Raw genomic sequence first — 15,893 nt, 5'->3', positions numbered from 1 at the left:
GTAAAATCTGCCACTGTAGTATCATAGACTGCTTCTTTGGATCAATAAATTATTATGGGTTTTGGAGTTGGCAGTATTTTTAAAAAGACAATTCACTGTAACATTTTTAAATGACGATTTAAATGTTTATTTATAATTCTGAATATTACCTAAACTTTGGTCTCCTTTTCTTAGTATTCTAATTTGTTCACCTCTAGAATTCCACCACCAAGTGAAACTTGTGTGATTTTTATTTTTTTCTAACATTTATTTTACTGATTGACTGCCTAACTATAAATAAGGCTAAAACTCCCACAGTTAGGCATATACTCTTTGTCCCCAAAGGGCCTTTAGGAGTTGTTGCAAGTTGGAATAGCAAATGTGTGCCACACATCTCAACATTCTCCCTTTCTCATGGCAGACATTGATAGTAAGTCATAGCACTCTTACACTGAAAGCTCAGATTCTTCCAAGAAAATTATATAGGAAGTCATGAAACCAAGGCAAACTGAGGGCCTTTCCTCTGCTCCTGTAGCATTTTTTGTTACGTTTATTTCAGTCTACGCTGCTAAGGAAATTGGCAAGGGGTGGGGGGTTGTTAACATGAATTTTACAGATAGTCTGTGACTTTAAGGGGATGCAGCTTAATAAGGAAGCATTTTGTGCTTCAAAACTGCTCAGGGTGGGTAATTAGTAAAGCTTTATAAAGGAAGTAGTGAGATTTTAACAAACTTTTAGGAACATGAGTACCTTTACAGACAAGAATTATATTCCTAGCAAGGGAAGCCATATGTACAGAGCATGAAACCCCCTCTTTAGAAAGAACTTCACATTTTTCTGTTCCTTGTGGTTAATGACAAAAGGCATGAAACAATGTACAGAGAGAGGGACTATAGGTTAAGAAACCATATTATATATATTTACATATAATTATATAAATATATAATTATATATAATTATATATAATTATAATTATATATAATTATATATTTATATAATATATATTATATAAGTATATGTTTTGTAAATATATTGTTTGCCTTGTAGATTATCTTGAATAGAAATCCTAGACAGAGAAATAGTTATGTGGGCAGTTTATAAGGAAATATTAGCTCTCAACTTCATTGATTGTGTAGCATTATTCAGGGTAGGTTAAAAGCAGGCTTCCATTGCATAAGGTAAGTAGGATTTCCATAATCATCCTTGCCCTGTCTGACTTTGAGTGGATATGATGCCAAATTTAGCTTTTTATCAGCGTTTATAGAAGACTACTTTCTTTTTTCTTTTTTTTGAGATGGAGTCTCGCTCTGTCGCCAGGCTGGAGTACAGTGGCACAATCTTGGCTCACTACCACCTCTGCCTCCTGGGTCCAAGTGATTCTCCTGCCTCAACCTCCCGAGTAGCTGGGACTACAGGTGTTCGCCGCCGTGCCCGGCTAATTTTTGTATTTTTACTAGAGACTGGGTTTCACCATGTTGGCCAGGATGGTCTTGATCTCCTGACCTCATGATATGCCTGTCTCAGCCTCCCAAAGTGCTGGGATTACGTGCATAAGCCACCGCACCTGGCCTTGAAGACTACTTTCTGAAGTGACTTTTCCTTGTATCTATAATATTCTTGAACTTACTTTTCTAAAAAAAGGCTTAGAGTGTGTGTGTGTCTGTGTGTAGAGGGCAAGAGCACTCCAGCTCTGAATTACATTGATTAACAGAGGTGAACAGTTTAGTGTGTTCTAAAGATCACTTGCAGTTTTGACACTGTTGCTTTGCCAGCTCCCATGTGTCTGACCATTTCCCCTTATCATGGCCACGTCATGATAGTTAAATGAGACTCAGCGTCAGGGAGTGAAGATAAGGGAGTTCTGTTTTGTTTTTCTAGACCAGGAACTAGGTGGAATCATTCCTCATTAGATAAAAACATCTATAAAAGGACATGGAATAGAAGATTACAGATTAGAACTGTACACTTATAAAAATTTGAGGATTAAGATACCAGTACTTGTCATGGAATAATATTTGCTGTTTTGGCAGGTTTCAAGTTTACCTTGAAGATGTTCTATGGAAATCAGATTTTTTGAGGGGGTCAACTTTGAACGTATTTTAATTGCTGATTTAAATCCTTTGTCTATTAAGTCAAATTTCTTGGCTTCCTCAGGATATTTTCTATTAATTACTATTTTTCTCTGTGTATAGGTCATACTTTATTAATTTATTTACATGTCTCATAATTTTTCATTGAAAATTGGACATTTTAAATAATGTAGTGAGATGGATTAGGGATCCTTCCTTTAGAGTGCACCTAGCTTAGACCTAAAAAATAAATAAACAAGGCTGGGTATAGTAGCTCATGCTTATAATCCCAGCACTTTGGGAGACTGAGGTGGGAGGATTGCTTGAGCCCAGGAGTTCAAGACCAGCCTGGGGCAATATAGTGAAACCCTGTCTGTACAAAAATAAATAAATAACAATTAGCCAGGCATGGTGGCATGTGCGTGTAGTCCCTGCTGTTTTGGAGGCTGAAGTGGGAGGATCGTTTGAGCCCAGGAGGTTAGGGCTGCAGTGAGCCGTGACCATGCCACTGCACTCCAGCCTGAGCAACAGAGCAAGACCCTCTCAAAAAAATCAATCTCTTTGTCTAAAAAAACATAGTAGAGTTGAGCTTGTTTTATTCCCTATAAAAACTAAAAATAACATCTTCACATATGTCCCTAAATTATGTTTCAAAAACTCAGACATACACCAAACGGATATACTGGCACATAAGCCTCAAATAAGGAGGAACACAGGACTAAAACTCTGACTGCTGTTCTTTGTTCTAAATTTCTTCCTGAGGGGCCTAAAAGAGCCAGAATGAACATTTTTTTCTACTGATCCCAAATTTTTAGACAAAACTTCTCCTTAACCAATTACAAATCAAAAATCTTTAAATCCACCTATAACCTGTGGGCCCCTGATTTGAGATGTCCTGCCTTTTTAAATCAAACCAGTATATAACCTCCATATATTGATTTATAACTGCTGTAACTTCTGCCTTCCTGCCCTTAGAAACCCTTACCTTAAGCCATCTGGAAGGTCAGGACTTAAATATTAACTACCTAATCCTCCTTGCTTGGCACCCTACAAATAAACACCTTCCTTTCTCCCACTACAAACCTCAATGTAGATATCTGGTCTTACTGCAGCAGGCAAGCGGGCCCCAGTTTGGTTCTCTAACAGTAGCAACTCTGTAAATCGGAGTTTTCCTGCACCCCCAGAGTTTATTCTTGTTATTTGTTGTCACTGGTTTGTGTTGTCATTTCTGAATTATTTTAAGTCTATATTTTTTAATTGTGTGTGGCCACCAAGGTCTCTGCTTGGTTAGTTTCCTGGTCAGCTCATAATTGTGCAGAGACTTCCTTAAATGCCTGCAATCATTAAGTTCTCCTATCTGGCCAGGCATGGTGGCTCATGCCATAATCCCAGCACTTTGAGGGGCTGACGTGGGTAGATGACTTGAGGTCAGGAGTTCGAGACCAGCCTGGCCAACGTGGCCAAAACCCATCTGTACTAAAAATACAAAAATTAGCTGGCATGATGGTGTGCGCTGGTAGCTTCAGCTATTCGAGAGGCTGAGGCAGGAGACTTACTTGAACCCAGGAGGTAGAGGTTGCAGTGAGCCAAGATTGTGTCACTTCACTCCAGCCTGGGTGACAGAGAAGGGCTCTGTCTAAAAAAAAAAAAAAAAAAAAAATTCGCCAGTCTTTACTTAGAGGCTTTGTATGCATATTGCAGCAAGCCATCAACCCTCAGCTAGGCAGTTAACAACATTACCTTAGCCGCTTCCTGGATGTACAGTTTCATGGTCAGACAGAAGTGAGAGCTTAGAGTCTTTTCAGGTCTTTCTTGACTATGCACACAGCCCTGTACATGGCCTTCTAGATTTCCAGAAATGTGTGGGAGCTTTTCTAATTCCCCATGAATGTCTTACTCCCCAGCCTTTCCTTTTAAGCTTTCTGGTTAACCTGTTGTTTCTCCCACCTGTCATTCACAACCTCAGGCAGCCATGGTGTTAAGCAGTTGCTTCTTACTATTTTTGAGAAACACAGCCAGGAAAAAGGTTTGCACTGGTAAGCTCTCAGTCAGGTCAAATAAAAAACAGCCTTGTGAACGGAGTCTTCCGGGGAACCACCAGACTGCAATAATGACAATTCTATGGAAATAGGCCTTCGAAGAGGTTCCAGCCCTATTCTCTCCCCTCCAGTGGCTGCCATACTGGTTTTCAGTGGGATTTGCTCTTTGATTTTCAGGCTATTAGGAAGCTAAGGAGTGGGAGATGGAGTAGGATAAGTTAAATTTGCCACAAAGCTTGTTATTCTTACCAAAAGTCAGCATTTTTCTTGAATATATGCTCCCTGGATTCCTGCAAGCCTTTGGTTAATTTCCAGAATTTTGAAGAAGTTGATTTTGACAAGTTTTCTCAGTGTTGGCATTGCTTTTATGGAGAAAAGGATTTTTGGAGGTCCTTACTCCACCATTTTCACTGACACAAATCCAGTTTTTTAATTGCAAATTAATCAATAGCATGTTGGTTAAAATAACTGTGTGTGCCATGACTTGATTAAAATTCAGTTGGTTCAAAAAACAACTTGCTTGTTGAATGAAAAATTCAAAAACCATATTTTGTTTCAGGTGATAGTCTTGATTTGAAGAAATTATATAGCTTGAAATGTATTTAGAATGTATTGACTTAAAACTTGCTTCTTATATTGTCTACCACATTTGCTTATTTAGGGGAAAATTAAAAAGATTTAAAAGGTCTAAGGATAAAAATACTTCCTGTTATTGGTATTCTAGCAAGTTTCCACTGATTGCTCACATGGTTATTTGGACTTACAAAGACCAGTGCTGCATCATGTTGAACCTGAATTCTGAGTTATATCATGAAGGTAATTAGGTTTAGAAAATTGAATAAACTGCCATATGCAAATATTATGATGTTTTTAAATATCTGAAATTTGATATTTATAATTTCATGACAACTATTCATTCAATTTTTAAACATTTAACTTCTTGTTTATAAAATGTCATGTTTCTAGTTAGGGAACTCTTAGGATTTCCCTTTTCTGTGCTTTAGGAGGCATTTATAGAATGGCCTTTGTAATCTGTTTCCTGTCATTAAAGTGTTAGTTGACCATTTCTTGGATGGAGTTTATTATGGAAAGCAGCCTTTGAAATAGGACAGTTTTTGTCTTCTTTCTGAGTCTCGTCTTCACAAAATAGTGTTACTCTGTTTTGAAGGAAATTCACAGATACCTGTGCATATTGAATTCGACTACAGGTATATAAAAATACTCTTTCTAAAGCCAAGTGAATTATTTTTAATTTTTCTACCTTTTTAGATGTAGTTAAGTGCATACAAATTGTGCATCTTTCACTCTGGATGTCGGCTATGTGGTACTGATAACTTTTCATGTCCTGAGTCTTCTCTGTCCAAACAGTGCATCAACTGCTGGTTCACAAATTGGTGGCCCAAGACCCAATGCAGCTTACAGAATGTTGTTTCTAAAATGAATTAGACCAGCAGTCCCCAGTCTTTTTGGCACAAGAAACTGGTTTTGTGGAAGATAGTTTTTCCATGGACCAGTGTGGAGCAGGGGTGGTTTGGGGATGAAACTGTCCCACCTCAGGTCATCAGACCTTAGATTCTCATAACGACCAGGCGACCTAGATCCCTTGCATGTGCCATGTTTGCACTGGTATGAGAATCTAATGCTGCTGCTGATCTGACAAGAGGGGGAGTTCAGGTGGTAATGCTCTCTCCCCCACCACTCTTGCTGCATGGCCTGGTTCTTAACAGGCCACAGACTGGTACCATCCCGGGGCTTGGGGACCCCTGAATTAGACAGTTTGGAAGTAAAAATAAAAATGATAGTAAAGGGCCGGGCGTGGTGGCTCACACCTGTAATCCCAGCACTTTGGGAGGCAAAGGCGGGCAGATCACCTGAGGTCAGGAGTTTAAGACCAGCCTGTCTAACATGGTGTAACCCCATCTCTACTAAAAATACAGAAATTAGCCAGGCATGGTGGCAGGTGCCTGTAGTCCCAGCTACTCGGGAGGCTGAGGCAGTTGAATCACTTGAACCCAGGAGGCGGAGATTGCAGTGAACCGAGATCGCACCGCTGCACTCCAGCCTGGGTGGCAGAGCAAGAATCCATCTCAAAAAAAAAAAGATAGTAAAGGATTTATAACCATATGAAAATAATCCATGAATCCAGAGAGAGATATATAAAATATAAAGGAAATGGCTGGCCGTGGTGGCTCACGCCTTTAATCCCAGCACTGTGGGAGGCTGAGATGGGTGGATCACTTGAGGTCAGGAGTTCGAGACCAGCCTGATCAACATGGCGAAACCCCGTCTCTACTAAAAATATAAAAATTAGTTGGGCATGGTGGCACACGCCTATAATCCCAGCTACTCAGGAGGCTGAGGCAGAAAAATTGCTTGAACCCGGGAGGTAGAGATTTCAGTGAGCCGAGATCATGCCATTGCACTCCAGCCTGGGCGACAGAGCAAGACTCTGTCTCAAAAAATAAAATAAATAAAATAAAATAAAAGTTAGAAAAGTCACCATTAGGCAACTACCACAAATAGTAATTTACTATGGCAAGAATCATCCATGGATGCTGAAACTGGCAAACTGAAAGTTTAATGAAGAAAGGATATTTACAAAATCTCTAAAGGCTCTCCCTACAAATTTCTTAATTGTAGAGAGTAAAATAGTAAATAATACTATAATAAAGAATCCTGCAGATAGCACCTTAATTGAATGATCAAAGTGATCAACATTATCTCTAATAATGTTGACTAGTGGACTGAGTAGAACAGAACATGACTTCCACCAAAAATGGATAATCTGAATCTTATGATTCCTCATAACTAGAGAAACCCAAACTGAGACTCATTTTATAAAATAACCTATATTCTTTTTTAAAAATCAAGGTCTTGAGAGACACAGAAAACTGGAGAACTGTTCCAGATTAAAGAAGAAAGAAATGTGACATCAATGCATGATCCTAGTTTGGTTCCATGGAGTAGTGGTGGGGAAGGTACAGTGGTATAAAAGACATTATTGTGAAAGAGGACAAAATCTTAATATGGACTACAGATTAGATGATATCATTGTCTCGACATTAGATTTTCCTCTTTTAATACTTGTACTTTATGTGTGTAGAAAGAGAACGATGAAGCAAATAGGCAAAATATAACTAATTAGTGAATTGAAATAAGGGTATGTGGGATTTATTTCATTCTTACAAGTTTTCTGTAAACTTGGAATTCTGTGAAAATGTCAGTACCATGAAAGAGCAAGAAAGGTGGGGTATATTTTTAGATTAAAGAAGACTAAGGAGACATGACCACTAAATCCAGTTTATGATCCTTGGCTGGACCCTGAATCCAAAAGTATGATGGTAATAGTAATGTATAAAGGTCATTAGTGGGTCAGTGGGGAAATCTGAATAGGGATTGTATATGATATTTCCTTAGATCTTACAACATTGTAGCTTTGCAGGAGAATGTGCTTGTTCTTAACATATACATGTATTTGCTGGTCAAGTGAAGTGATTGTTGTCTGCAAGTTAATTTCAAATGATTAAAAAAGGAAGAGGAGGAAGAGGCAGGCAGGAAGAAAGAAAAAACACCCCACCCCAAAAACTTTAACTAGAAAGAGAAAAACTGCTGTTAATGGTTTGACAAACTAAACCTTTCTTGGCAAGTTTGGCAAATTATCGAACCTTTCTACCTGTACTAGAAAATCTAGAAAGGTTAGATAATTTGTGCAAGGTCACACAACTAGCTGAAGACTGAGTTCAATCACTGTACCGTTTTTGTTCAGTAAAGCACTATGAATGTATTTGCTATCAGCAAGCCAGTGAAAATTGTGTTTTCATCAGTGATCAGTGTAAAAGTAGCCATGGAAGACAGATTTGGACCTGTGGAAACATTAACTTTGCCTCAGTTTATAGAGGCTCTCTAGATTCAAGAGCAGTTGAAAGGAAGCAAAATTTGATGTCGATAATGTGCCATTTCGACAAGAGAAAACATGGAAGAAAGTTTGCAGATAGGTGTTCTTCAAGATTATGTCTAATGGAATATGCTGCTTTCTGTCTTTGAAATACTTCTTCATTTCTGCCCATCCAGAACTTACATGAATCTTTCTTGACTTCCTAAACCTGTTAACAAGAGTCTTTCATTCTTAGTACTATAGTACCTTTATGTATTAATATTTTTGAACTGCCAAATATCTGAGACCATAAAAATGAGTAAAGTGTGGATTCTGTATTGAGGGGAGCTCTTATTTTTATGTACCATTTATTTACCTGTTATTTAGAAGTTTGAACTGGTTTTTATTTTTTAAATACAGTCTCTAATAAGAAAAGCTTCAGTGTGGGAGAATGCTTCACGGTGATTATTATGTACTTCTTATACCTGTTACATACCGTAAATGCAACTTCCTCTTTAGGGATCCAAGTTTAGGAAATAGTAGAATATGAACATGTGCAAATTTAACTGTAATACTGTATAACTTTTTGGTCATAGGTTGTCCCAGTTTTGGTGCATCTCCTGTCTGCTATCAGCAGTGTTAGGCTTTACATTCCTAAAGACCTTCGGCCGGTGGACAATAGACAGAGTGTTTTAAAATCAATACAGGTATGTGTTAATTTTATAAATTAAGTATAAATTTTATGTAAATACAGATAGTGTTTATAAAGAGGCAACTGAAATGCTTTTAAGTATATTGCTTTCTTTCAGAATACCTATAAATACTACCAATAGTGGCAATTATTTTTCATAAAAATAAAGGCAGCAGACCTTCATGTGGATTTGTACTCTCTTTGAATCTACCAACAAAGTGAGTTAGTAAAGGAGGACTCACAAGGAAAACCATTCTGCTTTATTCATTATGAGTGAAAGCTATAGACTGTATTACAAGTTTTATGTATAAAATCATGTACTGACAGGACGTTTAACCATTTTTTAATATAGTTAATAAATACATGAAATTGTTTTATTTTCAATAGGGAAAATTGAGATTTTGTAGTAAATTTAATTTCCTAGTAGAAAAAAGGTGCAGTGGCTCATGCCTGTAATCCCAGCTCTCTGGGATATCACAGCACAAAGGATCACCAGAGGCCAGGAATTTGAAACCAGCCTGGGCAACATAGTGAGACCCCCATCTCTACAAAAAATGTAAAACTAATTTAAAAAGAAATTAGTAGGACTCAGTGGTATGCATCTATAATCCCAGTTACTCAGGAGGCCAAGGCAGGAGGTTCACTTGATCCCAGGAGTTCCAGGCTCTACAGTAAGCTGTGATCATATCACTGCACTCTAGCATGGGCAACAGAGTGAGACCTTGTCTCTTTTAAGAAAAAAAAAAAAAAAAAAGGAAGTGATTTTAACGAAGTTATTTAGTTAATAGTTTGAAGAGCATTTACTGTGCAGTGAAGGCTCTGTACTAAAATCTGAGAAAGCAAAGATAAGTAGGATGCTTTCAGAGTAGAGTAGGAATTTTTAAGCTGTGTTCCAATGGTGGGCTTCCTGAAATGAGTGATTCTCTGACAGTTTTACAAAATTTTTATGTAGATGTGGATATCTTTTCCAAAACAATCACTCCTAGAAGGTTTTTATCACTATTGGTCTGGTAGTAAATAAATATCTTATAAGTTCATTGAAATTGTTTTTTCTAATATTTTCAGAATAGCACAGTTTTGAGCAGAAATACACATTAATCATTATTAACTTAGCATTAAGTAATGCCATTATTTTGAAAAAAACTAATTGTTTTGTACTTCTGGGTTAGGTCAGTTGTCATTTTGCTAAAGTGAAAATTGAAATTAATTTTTCTTTGTCTATTGGCAAATGTCAGGCTTGTCTGTATTTGTCTTAAACATCCCTGTGCTGTATCTGGTGTTGATATATTTCAGCTTTCACATTAATTTCATGATAATCTGAGTCTCAGTTTTGCAACATGTTTTAAACAAAGTTAGACTATTTTTTTCTTGGTTCTTCATAGTCGTTTACATCATTCACCACATAGTGAGAAGCCACAGGAGGAAGAATCGGGGAAATTAGCCTGCCAACAGGACCCTTCACATAATAAATAAAGATTTCCCTTTAGCTACATTAATTATACTTTTTAAACTTCAGAACCGCAATTTTAGTGTTTTCTCTGTTCTGGAACCTCACACCAGTGACTCAGTTTCTTTATATATAAAACTTGGCCAGGCTCGTGTAGGATTTTTGTGCTGACACTAGCCTGCTTTGATTAGGGCAGACATATATCCTGAAACTGTACCATATGCACTTACCAGAGATATCAGTCTTTTGAAAGAGCTTGCCTTATTTGCTCATTTAGGACATAATGTGCAAATGTCTTTGAACCCTTTACATTTGTTTGTCACTCTTAATGTGTTTCTCCTCCCCAATTCCCAGTTCCTAACTAGCCAAATCCTATCTTATCTTTAAGGCTTATCCAAGACCCTGAAAGTTTCTCAGTAGGATACCAGCCTACAGTGAGCTGTTTCTTCTCTGTATGAATATGTCTATTGCATTTAACCATTAATCATGTTTTTTTTTTAAGCTAAAGGTCTCAGGACCTTTTATTTTTTATTTTTTTATTTTTTTGAGACGGAGTCTTGCTCTGTCGCTCAAGCCAGAGTGCAGTGGCGCAATCTCGGCTCACCGCAAGCTCCACCTCCCGGGTTCACGCCATTCTCTTGCCTCAGCCTCCCTAGTAGCTGGGACTACAGGCGCCCACCACCACGCCCGGCTAATTTTTTGTATTTTTAGTAGAGACGGGGTTTCACCGTGTTAGCCAGGATGGTCTCGATCTCCTGACCTTGTGATCCGCCCGCCTCGGCCTCCCAAAGTGCTGGGATTACAGGCGTGAGCCACCGCGCCTGGCCCTCAGGACTTTTTTTAAAAAGTCTATACTTTACAAGTCAGTAGTGCCCTCCCTAGGCATCAACACCAAGGAAATAATCTGAAAACAGTTTAAACATAGATGCTCAATACAAGATTACTTTTGATGGCAAGAAGTTACAACAATGTAAATATACAATAATGAATTTAGCAATAAGTTGTGCCACGTTCAGGACTATGATCAAATTATGACTTGTAGATTTATTAACAAATCATAATACATCTGTAAATCATAGTATAGCGTTGAAAAGGAGTTTTCAAAAATAAATGCAATGGGAAAATGCCCTATAATTTAAATTGGCAAAAGACAAAATTATATATGTAGTATACTTTTTATGTCCATGTGCATAGAAAAAAAGGGAAACACTGATTTGGTTTGGTCTTAACTAATTTTGACTATAAGATGAAAATGAATTTTGCATATTTTTTTCAGGAAGTTCAGAAACGTTTTCCTGACGGCATCCCCTTATTAGACCCTATTGATGATATGGGCATTCAAGATCAAGGGCTGAAAAAAGTCATTCAGAAAGTAGAAGCTTTTGAGCATCGAATGTATTCTCATCCACTTCACAATGATCCAAATTTGGAAACTGTGTATACGCTTTGTGAAAAAAAAGCACAGGTATGGCAGAAATTTGGTTTTTATAGTAGAATTCTATATGTTTCACTGAATAAATATGTGTTTGTCATTTTCTTATCCTGTTGGTTTAATTGGCTAAAACAGGAAAATGTGAGCTATCTTTTAAATAAACTGTCAGCTCTGAGCCTGTCAGCTCTCATCAGCAAGACAAGATAAAGTTCATTTTGCTATAGTTTGATATTTCACATAGGATGTTCTGTTTTTTCTTCTTTTTTAAATTTGAGATATAATTTACACAGCATAGCATTCACCCTTTTAAAATGTCCAACTCACTGGTTTTTAGTGTATTCACACATACTTGCAACCATCACCACTATGTAACTTCAGAACATTCTTCTCACCCTCTGAAGGAACTTTATACCCATTAGCAGCCACTCTCTGTTTCTCCCATCCTCCAGCCCTTGGCAATCACAAAATCTTTCTATCTGTATGGTTTTGCCTATTCTGGATATTTCTTATAAATAGAATCATGTAATATATGATGTTTGTGTCTGCTGTCTTTCAGTTAGCATGTCTTCAGGGTTTATGCCTGTCATAGCATAAATCAGTACTTCATTCCTTTTAAGGCCAAATCTTGTGTGTGTGCGTGCGTGTGTGTGTGTGAGACAGAGTCCTGCTCCGTCACCCAGGCTTCAGTCCAGTGGCGTGATTGTGGCTCACTGCAACCTCTGCCTCCCGGGTTCAAGTGATTCTTCTGCCTCAGCCTCCCTAGTAGCTGGGATTACAGGCACGCACCACCATGCCCAGCTAATTTTTGTATTTTTAATAGAGACGGGGTTTCGCCATGTTGGCCAGGCTGGTCTTGAACTCCTGACCTCAGATTATCCGCTTGCCTCAGCTTCCCAAAGTGCCGGGATTACAGGCATGAGCCACCACACCTGGCCTGGCTAAATTATATTTTGTTATGTGGATATGCCATATTTTGTTTACCCATTCATCAGTTGATGGACAGGACATTTGTTTTTTTCTAACTTTTTGGCTCTGATGAATAATGCTGCTGTGAACATTTGTATACAAGTTTTTGTATGGATGTTTTGAGTTCTCTTGAGTGGAATTAGGTAGGATTGATGGATCACATGGTAACTCTATATTTACCTTTATTCTCAGAAACTACCAGACTGTTTCCAAAATGGCTACACCACTTTATGTTCTCACTAGCAGTTTGCAAGATAACTGCTTTCTCTACATCTTCGCCAGCATGTGTTATTGTCTGTGGTTTTTGCTGTAGCCATCTTAATAGCGTCAAATGTTAGTAGTTCAGCTTTTTAGGATAATTAGCTGTAATATCTAACCAGTAAAACCATTATTATAAGCATTCTGTATAGCAAGTTTAGAAAAAGCTTTTTGACGTGAACACAATCCTTTCCACTACCTACTTTTTTTCAACTGGAATGTATTATACTATACAAACCTCCTTTCCTCCATGAAACTTACAACTCCTTGCTGTTGTACTTTTTCAACTTTTATCACATACCACTTTTATCAGTACATTTGTCTTTGTGTCTCACAAACTAGATTTTAAGCTCCTTAGAGTCAGATGTTTCATTTTAACTTATTTACATTTTCTCATAATGGTCTGTCTTTATAAAGTAAATGCCCAGTGTTTGTTGGATAAATACATGAGTAGAAACTCCTTTAATAGAGTAATGTGTTCAGTTCATAGTTTTAAAGCACTCTCCCTTTCTAGCTTTTTGTGAACTTACATCATATGGTGCTGTAGCATATACACAATACTGGCTGCATGCTCAGTGAACACATCTATGCTCTGACCCACCTTCAAGTGCTGCTAGGCAGGAAGCTTGCCAGGTACTTCTCAAGATGAGGAAACTGGGACACAAGAAACTTTCATTACTTACACAGATATCCAGTTGTGATTCTCACCTGTTCATCTCTTAACCAGGACCATTGCAGCAGCTCTCTCCCTGCTGTCAGTCCTTCCATGGCCACCAGGGTCAGCCTTATGTTTTCACAACACAAGAACAGGTAGACTTGAGCGTGATTGAATGATTGGAAAGCATCCTTGGAGTTGAAGGCATTATCTGAGCTGCTCAAATATACTGAAAAAGACCTTGTCTGGCTGAAGGGACTGGCTAAATAAAGTTGTTATGGAGACTCTCCAATAACATGTAAGAAAGCTCATGCATAAGCATAACATGAAAAAAGGATCTGAAATTGAAGTGGACTACGATTACTATTTAGCAAAAATATAAAATACACCAGAAAAGACTGAAAGGAAAACTTTAAGTGGTTGTGTTACAGCAATAAGATTATAGTGGTCTTTTTTTTTTCTTTTCCTGCCCCCTCCCCATCATTGTCTATAATGTGCTTATATGTATATAAGCACATGATATATACATATAACCACATTATATGTGTGTATGTGTATGTATGTGTGTGTGTGTGTGTGTGTGTGTGTATATATATATATATAATTTCTTTTTTTTTAATGGAAGAAAAATACAGCCTGGGCACAGTGGCTTACTCCTGTAATCCCAACACTTTGGGAGGCCAAGGCGGGAAGATCACTTGAAGCCCAGAAGTTTGAGACCACCCTGGACAAGATGATGAGACCCCCATCACTGCAAAAAAAATTTTAAAAATTAGCCAGGCATGGTAGCATGCACCTGTCATCCCAGGTACTCAGGAGGCTGAGGTAGGAAGGTCACTTAAGCCAAGGAGGTTGAGGCTACAGTGAGCCATGGTTGCACGGCTGTACTCCAGCCTGGGTGACAGAGTGAGACCCTATCTCTTTAAAAAAAAACAAAAACAAAAAAAAGTGTACATGTACAGTCCAGACATTTTTTTTCCCAATATTTTTGATCCACAGTTGGTTCAATCCATGGATGTGGAACCCACGGATATGTAGGGCCAACTGTATATCTGTGTTCTTTTATAAATATGTTGGGAAAGATCTTGTACAGCATTGTCTGGTGTCAGCCACATTTAAATTTTTTAGTAGCCACATTTTAAAAAAGAAAGAAAAAACCAGTGGCATTAACTTCAGTAATATTTTTATTTAACCCATTTTATCTAAAATATTTCACGTATTTTTATATTCAAAATACAAACATTACTCAAGAAAAAATGTCTTAAATATTGGACTCTCTTCTACCTTCTAAGCTTTATAAGCCTCACAGTTATTAGCACGATGCTTTGCTCTGCTCACATAGGCATCCTCAGTCACTTCAGTCAAAGAAACCCTAAAAAACAATGGTTTGTTCCTTTTACTCTGGTAGGCCTGATAAGTCATGCTAGGTAGCATAGCATTCATTGTCTAGCTTGGAAAGCATTGCTTCCTATGACATGGCATTGTGACTACACATCTGTTCATAGAAATATAAATAATCACTAAGAGCTTGCATCTAGGGTCTGATATCCTGGGTTTGAACCCCATCTTTATCACTCAGTAGCCCTGTTCACAGCAATATAAATAATTGAAAAGAGCTTGGATTCTAGGGTCTGCTAGCCTGGCTTTGAACGCCATCTTTACCACTCAGTAGCTCTGTATTCTTGACCAATTTACTTAGTAATCTCTCCGTGCCTCAGTTTTCTCGTCTGTAAAATGCAGATTTAATATTAGTTCCCTACCTTTTAGGATTGCTATAAGAATGAAATAATGTAAAGCACTAGAAATAGAGGACATAGGTAGTCTCTGAATAAATATCAGTTGCTGATCACCTTCATAATTTTTCCTCCTTAGTAGAAGTTTAATAAACAGTCTAAAAAATTCCATTATCTTCGGATTTCAACTTATCAAAATTTTTCTGTTGGTGTTTTTCTGAACCACCACTTCAGGATACCATTGTTTTTTGTTCTTGTACTACTGTATGCTTGTCATAGTCAGAAAATATGTAATATTTACTGATTAACTAAATTTTAAAACTTATCTACTCTAAAGGATGACATCAAGGTGATACATTTTCATTTTAAGGTTTCATCTATGTTTTGAATAAAGGCCTATTCTCTTTGCTAAAACCATTTCCAGCCTAGGCAAATTCGTGATTTAACTTAAGGGCAAAGAGAAGGAATAGTTTTCAGGACATCATGGGGGAAATATAGATAGTCAAGAGAAAAGATTTCTGTACCCTCATTTTTCTTTCCCTGTTCTCTAAGCTACCCCCTGATGCCCTAAGGATGAAAAGCTAGAGCTGCTGGGATTGGTACTTTTGGACCGTGATTAATTGTCTAGTGAATCCTGTCTTGGGAGAGCCTATCCTAAATTCACCACTGACTTTTTCTACTCTTACAGCCTACCTTGTCTAGCTCACAATATCCAGCTCACTCTCCTCCTTCTAGCCTTCCTCCTTACCT

The 15,893-nt window shown here is 37.8% G+C and overlaps 1 protein-coding gene across 4 annotated transcripts in view; it reads left to right on the top strand.

The window, feature by feature from the left end:
• MTREX (Mtr4 exosome RNA helicase) overlaps positions 1-15,893 on the top strand; it is a 117,353-nt gene that overhangs the window by 81,133 nt on the left and 20,327 nt on the right. For all 4 annotated transcript variants that reach the window (XM_001145794.7, XM_063810475.1, XM_054684363.2 and 1 more), the window contains 2 exons: positions 8,558-8,668; positions 11,376-11,564. In XM_001145794.7, coding sequence (XP_001145794.1) covers positions 8,558-8,668; positions 11,376-11,564 — 300 coding nt within the window. The remainder of the gene's footprint in view (positions 1-8,557; positions 8,669-11,375; positions 11,565-15,893) is intronic.

Source organism: Pan troglodytes, chromosome 4 (assembly GCF_028858775.2).
Source record: "Pan troglodytes isolate AG18354 chromosome 4, NHGRI_mPanTro3-v2.0_pri, whole genome shotgun sequence".
NCBI lineage: Eukaryota > Metazoa > Chordata > Mammalia > Primates > Hominidae > Pan > Pan troglodytes.
This window is presented reverse-complemented; position numbering and strand designations above follow the sequence as displayed.